Here is a 14,592-nt window from a genome sequence, read left to right on the forward strand (position 1 = left end):
TTCGATCGAAATCCGATCAAATTCCTTTCAAGTTGAAGCGATGAAGCCGAAGCGAGAATCCATGTTCGAAATCCAGAGCATGTTGGATTGAGGAAATCCGGAGTCACTTCAGGTGGTCTTTTGACCATAATCATGGTTCATATTTCGCTCATTGAAACCTCAGATTACGACATAAAGAAAATGCTACATTAAATTGAGATGATGCCATGCAGTAAATTCCATTGCCGACCCAATCTTCTAAAGCATTTGGAAATCCATATCAAGTACATTTCGATAATCTTTGCCATTGCGTAATATAGACGCTTCGCCAGACTTTAGGAGGTGTCTTTCATGCTGAACCCATCCCAACCTTGCTCATACACGCTACATACAAAGACATCTCATCTCAAATATTATCTACCATATTCCTACAATACCCTGTGTATATGTTTCAAGTTCTAGTCTTAAATTCCGTCTGTCCTACGTGTGGAACAAACAACTCCGCTAGCGATACCCGGCGATGCCAGCTGCGCGATGACGATGGCATCGTGTGCAATAAGTTGCTACGTCGCTTTAGCTATACAGTTCAGTATATAGCATACAAACATCCTGTGACGAAGATCTGAATACTAACGAGAGGCTTAGGACTCTACTTACTTGGTGGGAGCAACTCGCGCTCTGAGAGGGGGTGGAGAAGCCTTGGCGGCAATTGCATTAGATGCGATAGATGGCTGGGCCACTAGGTCCTTGCAGCTTGGTACATAGTGGCATATAAACATCTTTTGGGGGGGGTGAATACTAACGAAAATTACAGTTATCAAATCACTCTGTGGAAGCAAGTCGCTAGTAGCACACGATTTGAATGGGGGGGGAGGGTGGAAGATTCAGTCTACATGGGAGCTTGTATATGTTTTTTGGGGGGGTCAATGGATAGGATAATCGGTAGGGTTAATTTAGAGATTGTTTTCATAAGGTGTGGTGTACGAATTTGTAAATGTAGTGCGAAATTCACGAGTTCCTGGGAATTGATGAATTGCACGAATTACTTTGTTTCCCTTTCGCTACAATATTTTGTGTTGTTGGATGTACCTTATTGGAAATTTAATAATTATCAAATTCACATTCAACTTCCGCGTCTGAAAGTTCCCTTGTGTACCTATCTGGGCTAAGCAGAATCAATTTTTTCTTCCTTTTTTGTATAGTCCCATGGCGGCACACCATGCCAAATATCCACGTTTCTATCGAAGTACAAGTGGATTCTTCCGGGAAAGGAGATCCCAAGTTACCTGCTGATTAGATTTCGCGATCAAAGGGCAGTCACGTCTAGTCGATCGTAGGTGATGAAAGAACTAGGTAATCTCGGCCAAATCGACAGTCATCGGGTTGCTCAATATTGCCTTTGTCTGGCTGTCTCCATCCAAAATTGCATTTATCATCTATGAAGGAAATCACTAGATCAACATGTTATACAAGTGATTCAATCGAACGTTAATCAATGTGATCTCGAATTCAGTTTCAATCTCGATCCACAATCTCCATCAGTTATGGTTTTTGTTATGGTATTTGTTATGGAGGAATCCATCTTTTATTAAGATAAGTTATTTTCCTTGGAACCCGTTGTAAATTCGTTGTCGGCTTTGAGTTGTACGACCTACCACTCTTAACGTCCTCGAGCTAGATGATATACCTCATGAATGGCGTGCTGTATTTTTTTGTACTCTTAATTGAAATTTTTCCTTTTCTCGTGATAGACTGTTGTCAAAATCGCCATTCGTGTAGCTATTAAATGGGAGTCGAGTAGCCCTTGTTTGAATAGGTTTCTTTGTAGATTTAGTCAAATTCATCAAGTCCTATAAGCGATTCCGAATGACATTACCCGCCTTGTTGTCTTTATCCCACGAATCCCTTTCATTTCATCGGTAGAGTGTTTGCTTTGATAGAATGTTGGTTCTGCATTTGTATTAGCCTTCTTACTTTGAATTCTTGCAGGGAATGTTTATATAAACCTTTGCAATTTTCATAATTTCTTCTATCCTACTATCACCCACTTGAAGCTTTCACAGACGTACCAGCATAAGTATATACATCTTTGATTTATCATCTACCATTTTTATCAATCAAACATGACAACAATAGACTCCTTGGAAGAGGAAAGCCCCTGGTTAGAAAGCCAATGGTATCCTCCGCTCGACAAAATCAAGCGATATTGGTGGGATTGTCACAAACTCAATGGCATGTACAGCTATGAAGAAAACGAAGCGAAATGGCGCATTCAAAATGGTAGCTGGCCTATGAGTGAGGGCATAAGAGAAATAGACGACGATCCGGACTCCTGGCTAATCTGCAATCTCATCTTGCGCCGGAGCCAAGGTCAATCTCCGTCTGCAGATTGGTACGATGAAAAAGACGATTCCAGCTATCATATTACCGATGCTCCTATGCCTCCACCCAAGGCTACTTACCACAAACGCTCAACGAGACGTTTCCGAACCGGGGGTGACACTCCGCTGGTAGCACTTCTGGATGCGCGTACCTGGATGAACGATTCGACGGCATGGAGTATTGGGTACGGCGGCGTTTTGAAAATGGCTTTCATTATTTTACAACATGACATCACACACCAATCCAAAACGTTGAACTGGCTTCAGGGAAAACTCCCACCTTCAAGATTTCAGATCCCAAAAGTTATACGCTATGAGGTGCAGATGAAGCGTCACATTACATTTGAAAGTCAGATATATGGCTTGAATTTTGAGCAAGCATGGCCTCTGCTTTCGGCACAACAAAGAGAGAATGTCATAACCGCCGTGAAAGATTTTTGTTTCGAGTTGTCCAAGATAAAGGGAGACAAAATTGGGAGTATCGAAGGGAAAGGCCTATTCGATCAGTATCTGCCGACGCAATTCGAGGTGGGTAAAAGTCCTTACGACCCGGCCGGCATACAAGCCAGCTGGGTAGCGAAAGGATTGGAATCCGGACTTTCGGAGTTCTGTTTCGCGCACAACTGTTTGTGGCCTCATCATATCATTCTCATAGACTATCCCAATGCAGGAATTGCGGACCTGAGAGTTCCGACCATTGGGCTTGTAAGCTGGGGGATTGCGGGATTTGTACCGAAAGTATGGGTTCGCACCAAATTTGTCGTTGATGAGCTGTGTGACATGGCAACAATTCAAAGATTGAATGTAAAATTGGATACGGGTGTTCGGTATAATGAAGTACATTTGTGGAGGTGGAGCGTCTTTAGGGGGCTGGGAAAAGCGCCGTACAATATGCCAGAGATTAGGAATGAGTACTGGAGAGCTAATCCTCAGCACGCTGCTTACTTTGGAAGGGATTTCATTGACGGAAGGGGTAGTTTCGTGCACATCAGAGGTGAGGATGCTGAAGCTTTCCTTGAGCAAGAGGCGCAAGAGCAAGAGGAGTATAACCGGAATAGGCCGCATCGAGGATGACCTAGACCTCCGTCTGACTGCTATCCGTACTCACAAGGGACAATTGCTGAGGCTGGTTTTTGATTTCACTGAATCTGGTTATTTCATACATCTTCTCCTATCTCGATCTGTACTTATATTTGCAATATATTCAGTATACATTACCAAATTATTTGTAACTTGGTATGAAACCACGCTGTGAGAACTTGTTCGCATTTGTCGTCCTAAACATCAACATCAACAACGAAGATAAATCTCTGGTAGATACAAGCAGTTCGGTCATCTTATTTTTATTCAACTTCTTCCGGACAATTATATTGATAAATTAGAACCCTCCAAATGTTGACATTATAACTCGCATCTCCCTTCCAACTTTGGGGTCAGGGCTCGATGTTAAAAATGAGACGTGGTAGAAAGTTGATACCACCTGGAGCATGGGATATCATATGCATGCGTATCTCTGGACAGTATGCGGTACGGCAAGTACGAAGCAAGGTTAGATTCATTATGTGATCTGTTTATTATTCATTGATCAGGGATTATCAATCTCAAATCTCGAGTAACCAGTGGCCTGGAGCCACACAACAATACTAAACTTCTTCGGGATATTAAAGTAGTTAGAAGTGACCTAGTTTCGAGATCCTGTTCCTGACATGTATGATACCCATCATTTTACCCTCTCCCCCCAAAATGATTGCGGAGAGACAACTCGAGATCGATTCACCGTATCTTTCAAAGTCATCTCCTTTACACCGATATCCGGACCACGCTCACAAAATGATTCGCCAAACCAGGCTGTTAGTTGAGTGTGTACATTTAGGAGCATGGTGGACCACTTCTTCACGTCTATTATCTGCGGGCTTTTGCAGACTGTTCCCGAAGAGCGCCAGTGTACTTCCATATGCTAACCAAAGAATTATAACGACGACGCATTTTCATTAAGCCCTCCTTGCCAAAAGTTGCGGCTCGAAAAGCTGGTTCCCTTTGCATGAAGACAGCTACTTCATTTTATGTCATCTTAGCCAGTCGATTTTGGAAGATAGACGGGTCAGCGGGCAAGTGCAGGAAAATTCGCCTCGTCGTTCTCGTTTTATTGTGATACAATGAACGTTCTACTCAGCCTTGTATTTTGTTATTATGCCTTTGAGTCCGCATTTCTTTCATGATATCCCACATCATTCTCACTTGGCACTTTCTCATTGAGTTCAAGGTGACGGGCAATTGAATATGGCTGTCTTTCTGAGAAATGCTGTTTTATCGACACTATTGTTTGGCTTGCTTGCTAGTCCGATGAAAATGCCTATGCCTACGGATGAGATTTATCCCATGATTACAGCGCAAGCTACTCTACATGATCTCAATCGAGCCTTAAAGCGCGATTCTCAAACATGCAATAACGATATTTGCAATTCGCCTGCTATTTGTGTTGGTCCCACTAGCAATTACGCGACGTGCTGCTATCCGTGGGTTATCTCTCTCTCATTCGAACGAAAGTCAGAAGCTAAAACCATTGAAGGGGAGAATCTTGCAATGTGGCAACTACCTGCTATCCATATACAGAGAACCAGACCTACTTAGAATCAATTGGTGCATCTTATTGGTGAGTTCCAACACTACCTATGTAAATATTGAGCAATCTTTTAACACGGGTTGATCCAGTACTGACGCCGCCTGGCCATACTGTAACACATATATTTTTGATGCATATGATGCACTTCAGGTGATATATTGTAACGAAGTAACGACGCCTGGCGACATCATAATCCTGACTGATACATACTATTGGGGGGGTTCATTCTCAAACCCCGGATCGCCTACGACCACGCAGTACGTAACTGTCGTATCTTCTATAAGCTCACTGGCCCCACAAACAAGTACAGCGCCATCTACCTCGACAAGCACAACATCATCAGCATCAGCATCAGCATCAGCATCAGCATCAGCATCAAAGTCAACATCAACATCAACATCAACCAGCGCCACATTGGCTATTGCCACATCATCCTCCGTGGTAGCAACCACCCATCATACCCTTCCTACAGGCGTTGCCATTGGAATAGCAGTAGGCGCGACACTACTCGTTGTATCACTACTCACAATCTTTCTTCTCTGGCGACGGCGCTCATCTTCTTCAACCACCAATATACGACAGCCATCATTAAACTCAAATCCAGAAATCCAAGTAGCATCCTACGCCTCTCCAAACCCAGACTCAAACCCGTATGCAAGCTGGATTTCAACAGCTAGAGGCAGCGAGAAATCTCCATCATATGCTTTCGAAGCAAGACGTATGGGTAACAAGCCAGAGTGCCAGGTCAATGGAGTAGTTGATGATATCAGCGAACGACCGGCTTGTGCACCACCGGTGGCCGAGATGGTATCGCCAGTAGAGCCAGTTGTTATCAGTGAGCTTGGGGGCGAGAGTCGGAGGGAGGCGGAGATGTCAGGGAATAAACTATTGATGTTATCTGCGCGAGGCGTAGATCGAAGACAAAGAGATGCCGGGGTACTATGATGCTCTCCAAAATTCACCAACTGTCCCCGTTTGTCGAAAAGAACCCCTCATCAAACGCCACTTGAGATATATATTAACCCGTAAAACTATGAGGGACGAAGAAAATCCTATCATGTATCTCACTATGTTTCAGACTCTAAGATTTTTAATGAAAAATAATGAAAACAAAGGTTTTACAATGCTAAAAAATCCCCTTTACTTGCCGGAAGCGATTTGCTCCACGTTACCATTCAACGGTCATATATATATATACTGTACATCCAAACTCCGTAATCTCCAGTTTGAATGAAATTTCCAGCGAGAATAAATTCTTCTCATGTGCTCGTCTAGCTTCGAAAAATGCCATAGAGGAACATCCTCTGACAATCAAAGTCACTCAACTTCGACATTACATCTCCCAAATATATTTGAACTTCAGAACATCACCAATTGATTCTCTTTTGACTTTCCTTATCTTCAAAGTGATCAATACCAGTCACATTATTTCTCCTCTATCTTTGTCATGGCCATCACCATGGCCATTCATTATCATTCTGACTTTGTGATATGTTCTGGCGCAAGGCATTCAATAGCCTCAAGCAAAGAAACCAAAATGATCTCCCGCGAAAAGCCGATTCTAACCGCCAGATTGATAACTCACAAGATAAGAAAAGAGAGCAGAGAATGATATAACAGACAATAGACAAGACAGAGGCAAGGAAATGCGATTTTGAAGCTCACCGTCGCGCATAATTATGGGAGAGATCGAAGAGAGGCAAAGAGAGAAGAACAATGGTGAAAACTGGTGGAATGAAGAGGATAGCTAATCTGGTCAAGTATACTCGTATCGATTGGCTAACAATGATTGGGATGGACTTTCCCAATTGAATTTAGTAATAGATGGATGTTGATGTTGATGTTGATGTTGATGTTATCTTACGGATTCCCCAATCAAAGTGGTCTTTGACCCTTAAAAAGCTTAAATGGGTTGATACCAGGGCTGATATATTGGCTGACTCGCCGAGCTCTATTAGGAAAAATTATTGATTGATTGATATTGGATATTGGATTTTGGCCCTCATTGACAAGGACGGTAAGGTAAGTAGGTCATATGTAAAATCCTAGGTGAAAAGTAGAATGGTGCATTAAGTGCTAATAATTACTGAGTGCTGAGTATTAAATCCGAAGCTACATATATTGTCGTCGTCGTCGTAGTAGCTCTTTTTGTTGTCTGTCGCCTTCAGAAAGTATCGCATCGCATACTCTGTACTCATTGGAGTTAGTCAAACCTCGAATGTGAATGATTATCAAGCCAATCATTGCTCTTCCATCAATTCACTTACTCTTCTCTTATGTAATTTCAATCGATACACACATATTAGCCACCACTGGGGATCTCCCTCCTGGGCTTCCTCTCTCGAGCCCCTCTTTCCAATCCTTACAATCCCCGGTTTTAGTTACAGTTTCACGTCACGAATCACTCACAATCCACGATAAGTCGGATAAGATAAGTCCAGCAAGGTTAGCAAGGTTATAAAACAAACCGAAATTCATTCCTGACCCCACTCACCTGCAGCGGCGAGGAGAGGAGAGGAGAGGAGCGAGCTAGGTAAGAAATACTCGTACTACAAAAGATATAAATCTCCTTCTCTGGCTGTCATTTATTTTCTATTCTCCTCCTCTCCCTTTCTTCTTTCTATTCCTTGTTTTTCTTCTCTCTCGCCAATCTCCCCTCTTTCTCACCATCGCACAAACAATGGCTTCTCTAAGAGCTGCCGCCCGATTGCCTCCAATGGCTTCAAGGGCCCTTCCACGAGCTTTACGAACATACGCCACTACGAGCGTCAAACCATTCTTCACTGGCGAACCAGAGAGACCACATGTCAAAACTGCCATTCCAGGTCCAGAATCCCAAAAGGCAATTGCAGAATTGGACAAAGTGTTTGATACTAGAAGTCTGAACATGCTTGCCAATTATCAAAAGAGTTTGGGTAACTACATCTCGGATCCAGATGGAAATGTCTTGTTGGATGTGTACGTTATCATGTCCTCTTTTAATAATTTCCCACAATATACTGATGCCAGAACAATAGTTATGCTCAAATTGCATCCATTCCAGTTGGTTACAGCAATCCTCATCTCCTCAAAGCCGCACAATCCGAACAAATGGCATCTGCCATCATCAACCGTCCTGCCCTTGGCAATTTCCCTTCGCACGATTGGGCCGATATTATCAAGACGGGTATCTTAAAGGTAGCACCAAAGGGTCTCGACCAGGTGTTTACTGCTATGGCGGGTTCAGATGCCAATGAGACTGCATACAAGGCTGCATTTATGTATCGTCGACAACAAGAGCGTGGTGGTGCACATGTGGAATTTTCACAGGAAGATATTGCTTCATCTATGCTTAATCAAGCACCAGGTGCTCCTCAATTGTCTATCTTGTCTTTCAAGACTGCCTTCCATGGACGTCTTTTCGGTTCCCTTTCTACCACTCGCAGTAAGCCAATCCACAAGCTCGACATTCCTGCTTTCGATTGGCCACAAGCTACTTTCCCTCTTCTCAAATACCCACTCGAGGATCACGTCGTGGAGAACCAGAAGATCGAGGAAGAAGCTCTTGCTGATGTTGAACGTATCATCACCACTCACCACCTCCCACCTTGTGCTGTCGTAGTCGAACCCATTCAATCCGAAGGAGGAGACAACCACGCCTCGCCCACCTTCTTCCGCGGTCTCAGAGCCCTTACCAAGAAACACAACGTCCTCCTCATCGTCGACGAAGTCCAAACTGGTGTCGGCGCCACCGGTAAATTCTGGGCCCACGAACATTGGAACCTCGACACCCCTCCCGACATGGTCACCTTCTCCAAGAAGGCCCAAACCGCCGGTTACTATTTCGGAAACCCAGAGCTCCGTCCCAACAAGCCATACCGTCAGTTCAACACCTGGATGGGAGATCCAGCTCGTGCTATCCTCTTCCGTGCCATCATTGAGGAAATCGAACGTTTGGATTTGGTCAACAACACCGCCAAGGTTGGAGAGTATCTCTACGGAGAGCTCGAACGTCTTGCAAAGCAATATCCAGGAGAGATCCAAAACTTGAGAGGCAAAGGACAAGGAACTTTCCTTGCCTTTGACAGTAACCGCAGAGATGAGGTCCTCAAGAAGGCTAAGAGTGTTGGTATCAACATTGGAGGCTCTGGCGAGCGAGCCGTTCGTCTCAGACCCATGTTAATTTTCCAAGAACACCACGCCGACATCTTGTTGGAAGGTCTTGAGAAAATTTTCAAATCCTAGTTTTCCGTTAGGTCTCGCCGTCTCACTTCTTCCCCTTTGGAATTGAGCACATTAAGCGATCAAAGGAACTTTGCTTTCTTACGACATTGTTTTTGATTTTTTTTTTTTTTGGAATTCGGTTTTGCATTGGATACGGATTGATATGTAACTTAGCCTGGGTAAAATGTGCTTGGAGTTTTCAGGTTGGATCACCAACTGCGTTAATCGCGCGGTGAAGATGAGATGAAATGAGCACGCAGGTTTTTGCAGATGCATATGATCTAGATAGAATAGTATGAGAATGAATACAGAGATATGACGAGGGACGAAATTTCGCCCTCGCTCAATTTGTTTGGTCTATGTGAAGATGTGAAGATGTGAAAATGGATTTCGTGTATATGGTGTGATGCGAATAGTAAATGAAATCAAAGGATGGCAAGCAAATGGTGAGTTAGGGTTACCTAGCGGATGAGTTCAGAAAGAGATTTATACTCAAATATATCTATTTATCATGTTCGTTTTTGACGAGTATCAATGATCAACATGCTTAAATGGTAGTGAGAGATGATGGGGAAAAGAGGAGGGATGATATGAGAATCTTTCTGTATATACAGGAGTCAATATGAGGGCGAGCATGGCCGGTTTTGTGAGAATACAGTGATGGAATCAGCTATGAAAGATAGGTAGGTATTATCACAGTGTACCGAATTAGACACGCCATACGAATATCGATATCACTAGTACAAAGCATTGGTATACTCTATGATATACACACAGTAATAAGCCCCAAATAGCATCGAAACATTGGAAATATAGTACATTCATTCGTTAACTATCTTACACATAACGGCCGTTCGTTCTTCATTATTCGCACTGTAGCTTGGTGATTCCTCGGCCCCGTGGCATGTTCGTTTGCTCCTAGCCAACACTTTCCGCCATTCTTCAGATTTCAGAGATCCTTAGAGCTTATCTTCTCATTTCCCTCCAATATGTATTTCCAATGCACAAGCATACAGTTCAACGCCAACTTATGATGCAAAGAGATAAAGAATAGGCTTGATGTATCACCGCGCGGTAGCAAGTATTATCAAATAACAGAAAAACGATGAGGAGAACAATTTCAGCGCTGCCGCTCCAAGTGTCATTACAACATGGTATCGTAGCATAAAGAAAAGGAATCAAAAAGAAAGAAGGAAAATCGTTGGGATAAGTAGCATTACATTTGATCGTAAGGCATCTGCAGATGTCATAGAACGAAAGGTATGACTTCGTTAAGGGCATAAACTCTAAAAAGAGGCCGTTCATATGAATCATAGGACCTGAAATATGTCGTGATTTGTTGGGTGAAAGTATCGAAAGAGGTAGATATGAATTGATATTTCTTGTGAAAGAAGTTTGGTATGTGTTGACATATCTAGGATGGACGCTTAATGATCGCTGATAATTGGCTAAGAGGTGTGACGGAGACAAACTTAAATGTCAAAACTTTAATTGTCCTTTGGGTTTCCCACCATATCTGTGCTTTGATATTGCATTTTCTGCTGTTCCTTATTGTTTGCTTCGCCACTAGCATGCATTTGACGTCCGTCGACATTGCTCTGAGCGTTAAGTTGCGTCCCTTGGCCTTGGTTATCTCGAGTAATTTGAGCTTCACGAGACTCTGGTTGGAATTGGGCTCTCATAGATCTATCAAATGTCTGATGCAATCCGAATTGTGACGGTGTCTGAATTTGTTGCGGAAATTGGGCAGGGAAAATGGGGAAGCTGCCTTCGCCTGTCCTAGGGACCTTCACAAGAGTCAGCACGCAGTAATTCACACACGTCTTTAAGTCAACATACATTTGAAGACCTGGAGGTTGGTCGGCCACGCCTCTTCCTACTGGAATCCGATTTATCACCAGTAGAATTGACTGCACTTGGCTCAGACTTTTGAGCTAGGATAGCCACGGGTGCAGAAGACAAAATGCTTTCTAAGGTGATATCTCCACCCCTAGCAATGGGAGACTCGATTGGCCCATTGGAAGTTGCGAGTGAATCTATTCGCTCTCCACGCGCGATCTCTTCAGCCTGTCGAATCTTGAGATCGGTCTTAGAAGGTCGACCACGCTTTTTCGGTATTTGGCCTGCGAATTGCGGGGAGAACGAACTTGACGAGCCATTCGCAGCCGGCTTGGGCTGAATGTTGCGCTGGATAGAAGCAACATCTAAGCCTGGAGTTCGTCGCTTTCGAGAAGAGTCGGGAGCCGTCAATTCAAGATCGGAAACAGATTTGCGTTTGGTCTGGAAGCCAGGAGAGTCACTGGAAAATAATGAAGCGGAGGGTAGTTGCGGTGTCAAACTATTGTAAGTTCGACCAGCGATACTATCAAAGGTTTGTATACAAGATGCCAAGTTTCGGCCTATAATCTCCAATTAACACTTTTTTCATCAACGCGTGTCGGCGCTTGTAAGTTGTTCATATATGTCGCGCGGGATTATGGGGTCTGAGAGTTGGAGATCAAGCTGGGGTAAACGCGCTTACCTTGGGGAACCTGCATTAACATCCAATTGGGGCTGACGTTGCTTTCATTCAGGATGGCCAACAACTTTTCTGGCGGAATGGAACTTGTCTTGATCACCTCTGCAAGGAGGAACCGCTATTGTAACGACGATTGAAAGTCAGTCTAAGGCGCTCTTGGCAACGATACGGATGTGAAGATTGCGTTGATCTCAGCTTGTAGTGGTCAATTTGGATTTATGCGCAAACATACCTGTTCTTGTTCTGTGAATGGCAACTCCATGATTGTTGGGAGGGGTAGAAGTGAGGTATAGACAATGGTTGAAAAGCTATATTTTATGATCGATGTGCAGGTAGTATTACGTTCAGTTGATGCCTCCAGAAGAATTAATAAAAAAAAGATGGTGTGTTGAGCGAGTGAAGGTGCAAAAGAAAATTGACAAATAAAATAGATCAAGAAGTCATTTAATAAGTATTGAACATTGAGAACTATTGTGGTGGGAACGAATCCTCCTTATTCACCAGTCTGAAAAGAGTGAATGAGGGTGAGCAATTGAGAGGAATCGAACAGTTCCAAGGGTTATAGATTGTGTAGCAAAATCAGTGTATAGTTGAGAAATGAAAGGTAGAAAAGCGAACGAGAGCGATAAGAGACCCCGCGACCCGCGTATTTTGGAAGGAACCTTGAAGAGGAGGAGCAGGTCGTTGAAGGAAGCGCGTGCAGAATAAGAAAAGGCAAGAAAGGATAAATTGTTTTGAGTTTTGAGTTTTGAGTTTTGAGTTTTGGGGGTTGTTTTTGGTTTGCAGCAATGACAACCATCAACGAGACCGCCACTATTCACACAACAAGATGTATCTGTAGCTGTAGCTGTATCTGTATCTGTATCTGTCTGTACAGGTGTATGTATGTACCTTGGTAGATATTGTACAAACGGCTGTTAGCCGTAACAAGGGTAAATAAAGATTGATTAAATTTCGATTTCATCTGGAGGATTCCCAGTAGATGGATGTACAATGAATGAATGTAGACGAGAATAGAGAGTAGAGAGTAGAGAGTAGAGAGTAGAGAGTAGAGAGTAGAGAGTAGAGAGTAGAGAGTAGAGAGTAGAGAGTACAGAGTAGAGAGTACAGAGCACAGAGCATAGAGTACAGAGCACAGAGTAAAGAGTATATAGAGGCAGGAGTGAGCCCAGACCAGACAAAAGAGAGAGAGAGAGGTAGACAAAAGACGACGTAAGGATAAGTTTCTTTTCCTTGCCTTTCTTCTCTTTCATTTCTTGACAGATTTGCGTATTTTTCCTAGGTTGTTTTAGGAAGAGAATAAACAACATGGGAGGGGATTATGTTGTGCATATGCAAGTCCCATTAGAGGAAAATGAATGAGCACTTTTAACTGGATGTATTGATACCAGCTAATGCGCTGTGCCATGCAAGATGTTAGGATGAAAAGAACAGGAGAACAGGAGAACAGGAGAACGGGAGGAAGTAGAAAGGATGCATGGTTGAAGTGAAGGAGAGGAGAGGAGAGGAGAGGAGTGAAGAGTTCAAAAAGGAGTAAAGGTGGCTGGAGAATTGTATCCGAGTACCTAGGAGGTACCTACTTGGGTAGGAAGATCTCTAAGAGATATAGGTACCCTACCATACATTATAATACATCCATAGTAGCTGAAGTGAGGTGAGAAATAAGAAAAGGATTCTAAATTTCCAATTCTCAATTCTCAATTCTCAATTCTCAATTCTCAATTCTCAATTCTCAATTCTCAATTCTCAATTCTCAATTCTCAATTCTGAATTCTGAATTCTGAATTCTGAGATAGCCCTGGAGGTATGAAAAAGTTTCAAGTGGATACCTCAAGTGGCTAAAGTGGCTAATAACTCTAAAGTGGCTAATTTCTCTGGAACTCTTATCTATTTGGACGGTCGCGGGTGTGTTTTCTTTACCTAGGTAGGTAGGTAGATATCGGTATCAAGCAATTGCCCGGGTGCCCTTCACCCATTTTCGAAGTCTTCCTTCCTTTCTTCATCTTCGCCATAAGGTACTGCATGTCCAAAAGTCTAGTTTCGTTCATCTCACCATGGACGTACCAGGTACTAGTACTAGGTACAGGCAGGTAGGTAGGTAGCTATATCAGGTGGTATTCCCTTTGCATTCTGCAGTTCAATTCTTCCAAGATTACTTATCTACCGAGCTGCCCTTCTACCCAGGTACGGTACTTATACTAGGTAGGTAAAAACAAGAAATGTATCTTACAATGTATGATATCTTATCTTATCGTTACATAGGTCTGAAAACGAACGAAACGTACCGAGATATCGAACTAGGGAAGGGATTCTTGATCTACTATTGGATACCAACTATAGTTCAAACTGTCCTTGCAGCTGCCTGGGTTTCAGTCGCTTCCATCCTGAGATTGGTTCAAAAGATATCCATCAACCTCCAATGATAAGCTGGAACAACGTGGTGGAATTAATGAAATCCAGCACAACCCAACCATTTATTACTACAACGACTTGATAAGGCTGTGAGTTCTGCGACCTCGCCATTGTTATATTATATATAGCCTTATTCTCAACCTTCCAATAGTCTTTCCTCTCGAGTATCATTCATTGCTGAGGTAGATACCCATCTTCAAAAGCGTTCAAGAATGCTGAATTGATTGGTTTTGGAGGGTCCGATTTTTTGAATGGCTTTTCTTCCCGAGGCCAAATATGCGACCCATTGATTGTACCTCTGTCTATCTTCTTCTTCTTTTCTTTTGACGTTAAACGAATCATCTCAACTTAAAACGAAAGCGTCAAAAGATTTCACTCATATATTTCATTGGCATAGAAACAATGATATTGATCTCTTCAAGGGAACTGACACTCTCATATAACTCAAATTCTCTGTAGGGTTCTTTTTTTTTGGC

The 14,592-nt window shown here is 43.0% G+C and overlaps 4 protein-coding genes across 4 annotated transcripts; 3 read left to right on the forward strand and 1 right to left on the reverse strand.

Annotated features, from left to right (window-relative positions):
* Positions 1–2,102: 2,102 nt before the first annotated feature.
* Positions 2,103–3,434, forward strand: EAE97_003708 (uncharacterized protein; the record flags this gene model as incomplete). Its single annotated transcript, XM_038874220.1, has 1 exon — positions 2,103–3,434. One exon carries the CDS (start codon positions 2,103–2,105, stop codon positions 3,432–3,434), a length of 1,332 nt encoding a protein of 443 aa, XP_038734829.1.
* Positions 3,435–4,640: 1,206 nt separating this feature from the next.
* Positions 4,641–5,928, forward strand: EAE97_003709 (uncharacterized protein; the record flags this gene model as incomplete). The annotated part of the gene is made up of 4 exons (XM_038874221.1): positions 4,641–4,876; positions 4,930–5,013; positions 5,073–5,240; positions 5,391–5,928. The coding sequence occupies 4 exons, from the start codon at positions 4,641–4,643 to the stop codon at positions 5,926–5,928; spliced, it is 1,026 nt and encodes a 341-aa protein (XP_038734830.1).
* Positions 5,929–7,663: 1,735 nt separating this feature from the next.
* On the forward strand, positions 7,664–9,207 carry EAE97_003710 (uncharacterized protein; the record flags this gene model as incomplete). Its single annotated transcript, XM_038874222.1, has 2 exons — positions 7,664–7,941; positions 8,001–9,207. The coding sequence occupies 2 exons, from the start codon at positions 7,664–7,666 to the stop codon at positions 9,205–9,207; spliced, it is 1,485 nt and encodes a 494-aa protein (XP_038734831.1).
* A 1,466-nt stretch (positions 9,208–10,673) lies between these two features.
* Positions 10,674–11,966, reverse strand: EAE97_003711 (uncharacterized protein; the record flags this gene model as incomplete). Its single annotated transcript, XM_038874223.1, has 4 exons — positions 10,674–10,973; positions 11,026–11,585; positions 11,708–11,822; positions 11,937–11,966. 4 exons carry the CDS (start codon positions 11,964–11,966, stop codon positions 10,674–10,676), a joined length of 1,005 nt encoding a protein of 334 aa, XP_038734832.1.
* Positions 11,967–14,592: the final 2,626 nt, after the last annotated feature.

The sequence above is a fragment of the Botrytis byssoidea genome, assembly GCF_014898295.1.
Source record: "Botrytis byssoidea strain MUCL 94 chromosome Unknown BBYS_006, whole genome shotgun sequence".
Lineage (NCBI taxonomy): Eukaryota > Fungi > Ascomycota > Leotiomycetes > Helotiales > Sclerotiniaceae > Botrytis > Botrytis byssoidea.